We start from the raw sequence: 11,386 nt of genomic DNA on the forward strand, positions 1-11,386 counted from the left end.
CCCACTGCTGCTGACGTGATTCAGACTAACAGCAGCCCTCAAGTTTCTAACACTGTGTGTATTTTAAAAGGAAACTGTATTATTTTCTCCAGAGAAACTGGTTCCAAATGCTGACCTTTTTGGTTAGCAGCCAAATATGGAACATACTACGCCACCCGGGCTCCCTCAACAGTTAGTTAAAATCCACCAAATCCCTCAAAGCCTGTTAAAAGCAGCTCTCATTTAGAGCAATTCCCTACTGGGTTCTGAGCCTGTAAACCTTAACAAGAGAAGACTGTCCACCCCTTGCCGAGGAGCTGTGGGAGAAGTGTAGCCTTGGGTTTGCAGCACCGCAGACCATGCCAGCAGAGCTCCCGCAACAGTTTACTCAAGCAAAAGTGCTCTGAATCATTCCTGACTCCTCTATTTCTATCATAGCCCACATCGAATCTGTCAGCAAACTGAACTCCACCTTGAGAACTTATCTCCACTGTGCTTTCACTGTTCAATGAAAATCAGTAGATTTCACAACAAAACTCAAATTTCTAGCAATTCTTTAAATATTTTAAGTTCAGACAATATAGGATTCACATTTCTACACGGCACGCTGTTGTGCAAAGAGTGCATGGTTTAAAATAAGAAAGTTTGCAGAAGGGTTATATTCTTTCTCCAAATATATTCAATCTGTACGCTGAGCAAATTACTAGAGAAGCTGGGTTCCATGAAGAAGAATCTGGCATCAGGATTGGAAGATGACTCATTGAGAACCTTTGTCATGCAGATGATACAACTGTGCCTGCTGAAAGTGAGAACTTGAAGTGCTTGCTGCAGAAGAACAGAGACTACAGCTTTCAATATTGATTGTATCTCAATTTCAAAACCATTATTTCCCACTACTGTGCCTACAGGCAACATTATGCTAGATGGAGGAAAGATACCTAGATAAACAACCAATACACTTAATTTCAACAGTCAGGAGATCAGAAGACTCACTGCACTGCAGTCGGGGACTGCTCTACATTACTCAAGAGCAATGATGTCAGTTTAGAAACTAAAAGGTGCCTGGATCTTTCTGATCACTTGCTATGCATCTGAGAGCTGAACCATGACTAATGATGACAGAAGAGCCTTTGAACTGTGCTGCTGGAGGACAGTACTGAATAGTTCATGGACGGCCAAAAGAATAAATGGGTAAGTCTTACAGGAGGTACAGCCAGAGTTCTCCTTGGAGGGAAAAAATAAAGTTTCAGCTCACACATTTGGGGCATGTTGTTAGAAGAGGCTATTCCTTAGAGCATGGTATAGGGATGACAAAGGAGGGGAAGACCCTCAACCAGGTCAACTGAGATAGTGACTGCAACAATGGAGTCAAGTATGTCCGAGATTGTGAGGACGGCACAGGATAGGATAGGGTTCAGATCTCTTGTTTACAGGGTCACTATGAGTCGTATTCGACACGGTAACATTTAGTAAACATGATCAGGTATCAAAGCAGACGAACTACTACCAAGAAAGAAGAGTTAGGAGTAGGATGAAGAGTGGAAAAAGCTAGACATGGTCCTTTGAACTGGGAACCTCCTAGACCCAGCAGATGATTGACACCAGGACCTGCAGGCCCACCACTGTGAAAGGGAGACAAAGACCTTCCCTCAGAGCCAAAAGAGAGAGAAAGGCTCTCCCCAGAGCTGGCATCCTGAATTTGTTCTTCCAGCCTCCTAAGCCATGAGAAAATAAATCACCGTGTCCAAACGACCCATCAGAGCTATTTCTATAAAAGCAGCACCAGGTAACTAAGATGATGTTGCTGCTGTTATGTGCCAGCAAGTCGAGTACGATCCACAGCAACCCTGTGAACAACAGAGCTGAACTCTGTCCTATCCTGAGCCATCCTCATCATCTTCGACACACTCAAGCCCACTGTAGTCACTGTGTAAAACCATCTAGTAGAAGGTCTTCCCAAGGAATAGCCTTTCCTAAGGCCCAAAATAACGTCAGACACACCTCTGTCATCCTTGCCTCCAAGGAGCACTCTGGCTGCACTTCCTCCAAGAAATATCTGTCTGTTCTTCGGCAGTCCACAGGATACTGAGTGCTCTTCTCCATCACTGCAGCTCAAAGGCATTCATTCCTTTTCTATCATCCTTTTTTACCATCCAGCTCTCAGGTGCATTAGCCAGTGATTGAAAAGATCATGGCCTAAATCAGGTGAACCTTAAGTCTTCAAACTGACAGCTTAGTTCCTCAGTAATTTGGGGCGGTCCCTGACAAAGAACTTTCCCAGTGCAATATATCTCCTGACCTCATGGCTGCTGGGACCAAGGGTGCTGACTCTGGATCCAAGTAAGATGAAATTGTATTGACAATTTCAATCTTTTCTCCACCTATCATGATGTTGCTCACTGGTCCAGTGGTGAGGATTTCTGTCTTCTTTATGTTGAGATGTAATCCATATTGAGACCGTAGCTAACAAAGTGTTTCAAGTGGGAAGGAGTGCTCAACTCTGAGAAATGTTGCTGCTGAATAGAACAGAATAAACACTAAGCTACATCAGTAGAATGGGAAAAATGAAAGCCCAATCACAGAGCACCCAAGACGGACTGTAAAGAGAGAACGAACGTTTAGTGAAATAACTCTTTCAGGGAGTTTGGTGTAAAAAGAAACAAACAAACAAAATAAAATGTGGTGTCAGGAGGGATACAGAGTCACTGTACGCTAAAGGGAATGATTCAGTAGAGATGGATAAAGTACAGTGCAAAAGAGATGGAACACCTGCTGGGATTGTGTTCTCATGTGGCCTAAGGGGAGAGAGTCATGTGCTTAAAAAGAGGAAGCTACCTACGGCCAGGAGCATCAGAACTTCACAAATAACCAAAGAGAAGGCCGAGCAAGGACAAATCTGTGCAAGCTAAGCAGATGTCATGGGATCACATGGAGCAAAACTGAAACACATGTACCATGAAAAAGCAGCACAGATGTCACCACGACCACAGGAAAGGTGGAGGCCTTAGCAAGAGAGGAAGCCTCTCAGCAGGACAGCTAGACACTGCAGCTGGAACAGTGGGCTTTCACTGGAAATCATGAGGACGGTGCAATGGAGGGCAAGATTCCGATCTGTTCTTCACTGCTGCTGTAAGTCACAGTCACAGTGGGCTGAAGGGGGAGCTCTGGCGGCAGTCGGCAGGATGGCAGGGTGATAACCTAAAGGCTATGGTTCAAATTCACCAGGTGCTCCTCAGGAGAAAGTTGGGCAATTTCGCCTCACAGCCTTGGAAAGCTCACTGGAGGGTCAGCCATGAGTCCGCTCTGACTCGACGACTATAAGTCTGAGTCTTAGAGCTTGACAGGCTAACAAGCAGCTCCGATGGCACAGTGTATAGTGCGTCAGGCTGCTAACCAAAAGGATGGCAGTCTGAATCCACCAGCAGCTCAGCAGCAAAAGCGGGCTCTCCTCTGCTGCAGAGATGTAAAGCCTGGAACACCCAGTAGAGCATCAGCGAGTCAGTGATGACTTGAAGGCAGGGCGTTTTCAGAGCTACAGGAGGAAGGCGGCATTGAAATCTGGGGTCTATAAACTCAGGTTGTAGACAGGCAGCACGTATTATAGGCTTTGAGGGCCACACAGTTTCAGTCACTGTACTTTGCTTTGCTCTTCATATTGTTAATGTAGCCGTAACACCAAACCCAACCTGCTGCCACTGCATGGGTTCCAACTCACTGTGCCCAGTGGGCCGCCATGGCTGCCGATCTCTCCAGGAAACTGCCCAAGCAGCCACAGGTGATGCATAAACAAATGAGCACGGCTACACTCCAGTGACACTTTATTTTTCATCGTCTTCATTTCCACTGTCATTCTAGTCTGTTTAAGGATGCCAGGTTAACTTTCAAAAGGACAAATACTGCACAGGGCCACTGTTGCAAAATGAAACTGACATCAGGGTTGAGGGAAGGCAGAGAAGGAGGGGAGGAATGATATATATTGCACTGAAACATGAAGGAAAGAACTGTTTGAGATATATAATTAGGTATTATTGCTATGACAGGAGTCTAGAGTGAAGGCTGCACAGTGGAGTGAACTTGGCGGGAGGGATTGTATAACAACAAAAGCGTTATTCTTTTACTTTTCAAGGAGAAGAGTGAATGAGGGGGATGGTGTAGGCAGGGAGAAAAGTGCAACAATGAATGACTGGAAACCCTAAGTCTCTGTAAACTTTCATTAACATTTAAAAAAATTGTTTTAATGTTACTTTCTTATCTAAGAGTCTACAGTAGGGCCCTCTCCATTATCTGCTATGGCAACTCTAAATATGTCTATACTAAAATCTTGTAAGTGGGTTTCATGATTTTATCTTCATTAATATCAGAAGAACCCACTGTAACGTTGTTGTTGCTGTTCTATGCCATCCAAATAGAATCAACTCATAGTTGACCTGCCAGTGGATTTTCAGAGGCAATAAATCGCACAGAAGATTGCCCATCTTTCTCCTGAGGAACAGCTGATGGATCTGAACTGCGGACCTTCAAGTTGGCAGCACGGCTCCTTACTACTAGACCCCTACAGCTACCTACTGTTAAGCACTAAAGTTAGGCACTATCAAGTCAATCTCAGCCCAGAGTAAACACAGTGCAAAAGAAAATGCTGCCGTTTGGCCCTGGGCTTTGCCTGTATCCACTGTTACAGCCGCTCTGTCCATTCATCTTACTGCATTCACCTTTTCACTGACCCTCTACTTTACCAAGCATGATGTCTTCTCCAGATTAAACAAACAGAACCCACCACCGGTTAAATTCCAGTCCAATAAAGAGATTTTCCATTACATTTCCAAGTCTGTAAATCTTTATGGTAGTAACAGCTGATAGATTTGAACCTGATACACTACACCAGGGATCCTCATTCACTGCCATTAAGTCAGTTCCAATAGACAGCAACCTTCCTCGGGTTTATAGATGGAAAACCACAAGAGTAAGAGAGTGCCCATCTTTCTATTTTTCTGCCCATCTTTCTTCCTCAAACGAGGCTTCTAGTTCCTCCAAATAACACACTCAACATACGCAAGACAAAGTCTTGCCACCTTCACGTCTAAAGAGCATTCTGGCTACATTACTTCCATGACACACTGGGTCTCCTTCTGACAGTTCACAGAACGTTTACTATTCTTTGTCAACCTCATAATTCTAACTCATCAACTCTATGGACTTCCGTATCTACCTACTGCCCAGCTTTCTCATGCACCTGACAAGACTGAAATGACTGGCTTGTGTCAGGAATGTCAGGAAGCACTTCTGTCCTCTAAGTCACAGGCTTGCTTTTTAAACACTTCAGCAAGGATTTTGTAGCAGATTTATTCAATGTAGCACTTTGTCTGATTTCCTGACTGCTGCTATCACAGGCACTGACTGTGGATTCAAGTAAAATTAATTCCTTTATCAAGCCAATCTTTTATCTTTTTACTGTGATGTTGTTTATTGGCCCAATTGTGAGAATTTCTGTTTTATGTTGAGATGTGATTCATACTGAAGGCTGTATTCTTTCATCTTCTTCAGTAAGGGCTTCAAGTCTTCATTACTTTCAGCAATCAAGATTGTGTCGACTGTATATTGCAGATTATTAAGAAACAGTCCCCTAGTGCTGATGATGGAATCGTCTTCATATATTCCACCTTTTAACATACAGATTGATGAAATGTAATGAAAGGCTACAACTCCAATGTACTTTTCTTGATTTTAACCCATGCAGCAATTCTTCGGTTTGAACAACTGTCTTTTGGTTGATGTGAATGACACAGGACAGGACAGGGTTCAGATCTGTTGTTCACAGGTTTGCTGTGCATTGTTCACAGCACTGTATTCACTTGTTAATAGGGAGCTACGGTGGCCTAGTGGTAAAAAGCTGTGCTGCAATAACAAAGGGAGGCAATTCAACTCCACCAGCTGTTCTGTGGAAGGAGGACGGGCAATCTCCTCCCATGCAATTTACTGCCTCTGAAAACCCACTGGAGAGTCAGCTATGGGTCGGCAAAAAAGAACAGGGTTGCTGAGTTGTACTCATCTTGACAGCACTTAACAACAATCAAGGTACTAGCTGCACCATTTGTAAATTACCTTCAGCAAAGTTTTACCTGTATGTGGTATTACTATTGCTCAATAATTTTACATTCTTTGGGCTCATGTGTCTTGGGAATAGGCATGTATATGGCTCTCTTTTAGCTGGCTTGTCAGGTAGCTGAACTACAAATTTCTTGGCACAGATGACTGATTCTAGAATTGCATTCACTTGCTGAAACATCGTAACTGGTATTCTGTCAATTGCTGGAGTCTTGATTTTCAGCAATGCCTTCAGTGCAGCTTGGACTTCTTCCTGCAACACCACTGGTTCTTGATCATATGCTACCTCCTGAAACTGGCTGGGCCAATTCTTCATGGTAGCAATTCTATGTATTTCTTCCATCTTCTTTTCACCCTCCATGTGTCATTCAATACAGTATTTTTAAAACTAGCAAAGCAAGGCCAAATCTTATGCAATAAGTGAATCTTTGTCAGTGAACACTGACTTCATGTTTTCAACTCTCTAGGCTATTTCACTAAACAGTAAGTATGAAACAAGTGCAGTAAACCACAAAATCGAATGCCTGCTCCGAGATTCATGTGAGTCTTCACATCTTAAACTATTTTCCTGTCAGTAATATTCAGCATGGTTTTCTCTATTTTTTTCATCCTTCTATAGTTTCACCTTTTCTTGACCTTTTTTACTGGACGATGAACTCCCTAAGTTTTAACTTTCTTGAACACTTGGAAATTTTTTGTCCCAAAGCACTTGGCACAGTTTTAGTCAGCAAATAGTCAACATTCAATAAGCATCTGTTAATTCAAATTTCATTGTTAAATGCAATGGTCTGAAAGGATATACACATGATCTGAAAATTCCCTTTTACTTATACGACTCACTCTTTCATTGCCACCATATTGGATCAACTCATAGTTGAGCCTCCATTGGGTTTCTGAGGCTACACGTCACACAGCAAGAGACTCTCTGTTTTTCCCTCGAACAGAGTCAGGAATACCCAGCTGGTGATTTCAAGCACCAGTGGCGTAGTCTTTATGTATCAGTGCAACTCCCTCCAGTGCCACAGAGTTCAAACAGTTACTGAAACTTTTCAGTACATAGCTTTAAGAATAACTGAAGAATGAAGCCCATAAAAATAATTTTTAAAATAAGCCAGCCATAAAAGGTCATCTACTGAATCATTCTATTGATAGAAAGTTTTTAAAAAATCCAAAATTAATTTATATATTAGAAGTTAAGACACTGGTTACCTCTGGAGAGGATGTAAGAAACAGTTATTTGCCAGAAGGTATGAAGGATCTTTCTGGGATGCTGGTCATGGTTAAGTGTTGGTTTCAAGGCTATTTTCACTATAATTCACAAGCATTTATAACATGCATTTTTAATATGTGTTATATTTAAAGAGACATATTTTTTAAAAACCAAAGCACCTCAAAAAAACCCACAAAAACACAAACCTGCATAACGTTCTCCTTTCCCAAAGTAATGTCTTCTAAACTTTGCAAAATGAACCAATCTGACAAACATGGAAATAAACTATCATTGAAATAGTCTGAAATGAAATATTTAAGAAACCAAAGTTTCAAATCAGAGTATGGTTGAAGTTTCTGAAGAGCTTCATAAGTAATAGAAGATAAACTAATTCTTACACTCTATGTCATATTTTTTAAAAAGCCACACCTGTACATCTAATCTCCACTCAAGATTGTGGTAACTGGGAACATCCGGTGCCAGTTCACTTAGGATAGTTCTGATTTCCTTTCTGTTGTCGAGGTACAGCTGAAGTAATATTTTGTTCAATTCTTCTGAGAATCCCAGAACAAAAACAGAGTCTTGAAAATCCAGTTCAGAAATCTAAAAACAAATCAAGTTGAACAGGATTATCAACATTTATCCTTGTCTAGTAAATGCTAAAATGATATGAGCAAAAGAATGTGAAGTCCCTTAATTCATGCCTGCATAGTAAAAGAGACAAGATCTGTTGGCATTAATGACAGCTCTTGCCCTCTAGTCTAAAATTCGAGTTACTAATACAAAAACAATATCATACTTTGTTGTTGTTATGTGCCGTGGAGTCGTTTGCAACCCATAGTGACCCTATGCACAACAGCCATAAACTCTGCTCTATCCTGTGCCAATCGCACTGCCTCTGACACACCCATCCCGATTACCCCAGTCACTGAATCAATCCATCTCATCGAGGGTCTTCCTCTCCTGCACTGTCCCTCCACCCTCCCAAGCATGATGTCCCTCTCCAAGGACCTGTCCCTCCTTGCAACATGCCCAAAGTATGTCAGACGAAGCCCCAGAATCCTTGCCTCCAAGGAGTTGCTTGGTTTAATCCTCTCCAGGATGAATCTTTACTAAAGTATAAACAGGAAAGAATGGAAGTGCCCAATTTTTCTTCCTAATCTCCATACGCAATATACAAAGAAAATAAACTTCATTAGGACACATAAAATGGAAGCACTTTTAATTTTCCAGGTAAAGGTTATCAGATGGTAAAGGTATACCTTCACAATATCAATTCTAAATAAATATTATTACCAAAATACACAGTACATGCAAGGCTATGGTACAAAGCAGGCAACCCGTTCGAAAGGGTGAACATAATAAACAGTCCACAGCAGCTCTTACCATGAGCTTTGAGCTCTCAGTAAGAAGGTACGTTAATCCTTCCACACCATGCTGGACCGTGTCACTACTCACACTAAGTTTTCCTGAGAAAGGAGAGGAAAATTAGCAAACAAATGATCACATGTTACTTATCCTTTCCTTCAAACTCTTGCTTCAGGAACAAACGTTATTTCATATTTTAAGAACTACGTTGGTCACGGAATCTTGTTCCTTCTAACTGCTGTCCCAACCACATGCATTCAGTATTTCCTGAAGACTCTGAGGTGATAGTTCTGTCAACTAACTGAAACTTTATGTCTGGAACTCATCCCAATGTCTGATCTGCTTCCATAAAGACAGAAGTTGTCAACTACTGTGATGGTGGTGGTTGTGTACCATCAAATTAGAACTGACCTAGAGCAGAACTTCCAGTAGGTGTTCAGAATCCGTTAACTGCACGGAATGACACTGCCCATCTTTCTCTCATGGAGCAACTGGTGGATTTGAAGACACTTCTATATTAGCACCACAATTTCTTACCACTAAGCCACCAGAGCTGGGCCTTATTTCCCAGTAACTGTGTATGTTACAAAGTAGAAACATTTTCTTGGTTCTTGTTTTCACTACTGAAGCAGATCACCAGCCTGTTTCTAGCACAATTAGGCTTGGTGTTACTGTTGTTGTGAAGTGTCATGTAGTCATCTATGACTGAGTGATCCTGTAACAGCAGAGCCAAACTTTTCCCTATCCTGTACCGTCCTAACGAACACTGGCTTGCTCCAGCCCGCTAGTACAAACACTTTGTCAAGCCATCTTGTTGAGAATCATAACTCTTCATCTGACCCTCCACTTTCCCCAGCAGATGTGCTTTTCCAAGTAAGGGCCTCTCCTGACAATATGTGCAAAGTATGTGAGATGAAATTTCACCACCACTGCCTCTAAGATGCAACCTGGTTGCACTTCTCCAGTTTTGTTTAGTATCCTGATGGAAACATAAAAATCAAAAAGTCAAGAAGTGGTTCTAGTCTCTGGGGTGGTTCTAGTCTATTACACAAAGGAGACTGTCATGACCCAGAAATGACTCCACCGAAACAGTTAGGGGTTTTAGTTTCATCTCCTTTACAAAAATGCCAACTTGCGGAACTTGGGACTGGCAGATTTCAAGCAGGGGATTTCGACAGAGATTGACCGAATCCTGGAAACACCTTATATAACACACACACTTTTCAACACAAATAGCTACCCAGACAATTAATATTAACCAAGTATTTGTAGCTGACCTAGCTATTTTGGTGCAATTAAGCATATCCTGAAAAGTGATATTGTGCACCTTTTTACTCACGTCAAATGAACTTAATAGCTAAAATAACCCCCTCAGTTACTCGCAGACCCCGCAGGAATTACGTCCTGATTGAAAAATTGTATTTCATGGTTTTGTGTTTTTCTAACAGTAGGTATTGTGAACAAGACCCCCCGGAGTCTTACGAATCCCAGTCTCTCCAGGGTGACAGAATCGGGCCCAGGCTTCCCGGGGGCTCAGCTCGGGCACTGCGCGCCCCTTCCCTTCTTACTGGCGGCGCCCTCGTAAATCTTGGGGTTGGAACCACGCCTCAGGAACTCCACCGCAATCCGCCCGAACTCCGCGACCACTGCAACGACAAGCAGAGCTGTGAGCGCGAGTAGCTCCCTCGGCCCCGCCCCAGCCCCGGCCCTGCACGCTGACCCGCGCTGTCCACTCCCGGCAGGAAAGCCAGGTGCTCCTTGTGCTCCTCCGACAACTCCAGCAGCATCTTCACGGAGCAGGGGTCTCACTCGACAGCGCGGACGCGGCACACAGCCACTTCCGGGGCCGCGTCCGGCGCGAACTGACTCCGGGCTCAGCCTCCTCTACCCGAGCATTGGGTTCCGGCCAACACCGAGCCGCCCCCCCGCCCCCCCCGCCACTTCCGGCGCGAACTGACTCCGGGCGCAGCCTCTTCCCGAGCTTTGGGTTCCGGCCAGCGGCAGCGGGCTCCTCCAGGGGACGTTGAAGGGATTAGAAAATACTTCCGGTTCACTGTCAACCACACAAACGTCATGTAGTGTCTTGGGAGTGCACTATGCTGGGCTTTGTGGGGATTGAAAAGATATTTAAAATCTGACAACTCCTCCTTATGACATGTGCATAAATAACATCAATAGTGGCACAGTGGTTAAGAATTCAGTTACTAACCAAAAGATCGGTAATTTGATCCCACCAGGAGTTTCTAAGTCTGTAGAGTTATGCAGTCACAGATACCCTAAAAGAAGAGTTAAGTCACGTGGGTGTCCTAAACACAAACACACTGTGACGTCTGTTTACTCGCACGTCCCAACGACATGTGTGAGTTACGGATTGACATGTCAGGTGACCTAGTGGTAAGACACTGCGCTGCGATCTCGAAGGCACGCGGTTCAAATCCACCAGCTCCTTGGCGGGAGAAGGTTGGGTAGTCTCCTCTCCTACGATATACTATTTCTGAAAACCATCCGGAGGGTCAACTATGGGTCGGTTCCGACTCGAGGGTACACAACAACAAACAATATATGACATGATGCAACATCTTTTGACATGTTGCTACAGTAATTTGTCTTTGCCTCAAAAAAATCACTGAAACTCATTCTTTGATGGAGTCCAAAATCTTTTTTTTATTATTAAATTTTATTAATTTTAATGAACATTTACAGGGATTTTGGATTTTCATTCCTTCA

General features: G+C 43.1%; 1 protein-coding gene across 1 annotated transcript in view; it reads right to left on the reverse strand.

The window, feature by feature from the left end:
* The window catches only part of COMMD2 (COMM domain containing 2), a 55,883-nt gene extending 45,437 nt beyond the window's left edge, over positions 1–10,446 (reverse strand). Inside the window, exons 1-4 of the mRNA XM_006895563.1 lie at positions 10,380–10,446; positions 10,228–10,305; positions 8,678–8,760; positions 7,721–7,894 (exon numbers count right to left, since the gene is read on the reverse strand). Of these exons, the coding sequence (XP_006895625.1) occupies positions 7,721–7,894; positions 8,678–8,760; positions 10,228–10,305; positions 10,380–10,446 (402 nt within the window). The remainder of the gene's footprint in view (positions 1–7,720; positions 7,895–8,677; positions 8,761–10,227; positions 10,306–10,379) is intronic.
* Between the last annotated feature and the right edge of the window lie 940 nt (positions 10,447–11,386).

This window comes from Elephantulus edwardii, unplaced genomic scaffold (assembly GCF_000299155.1).
Source record: "Elephantulus edwardii isolate Elephantulus edwardi_28Jun2011 unplaced genomic scaffold, EleEdw1.0 scaffold00169, whole genome shotgun sequence".
In the NCBI taxonomy this organism is placed as follows: Eukaryota; Metazoa; Chordata; class Mammalia; order Macroscelidea; family Macroscelididae; genus Elephantulus; species Elephantulus edwardii.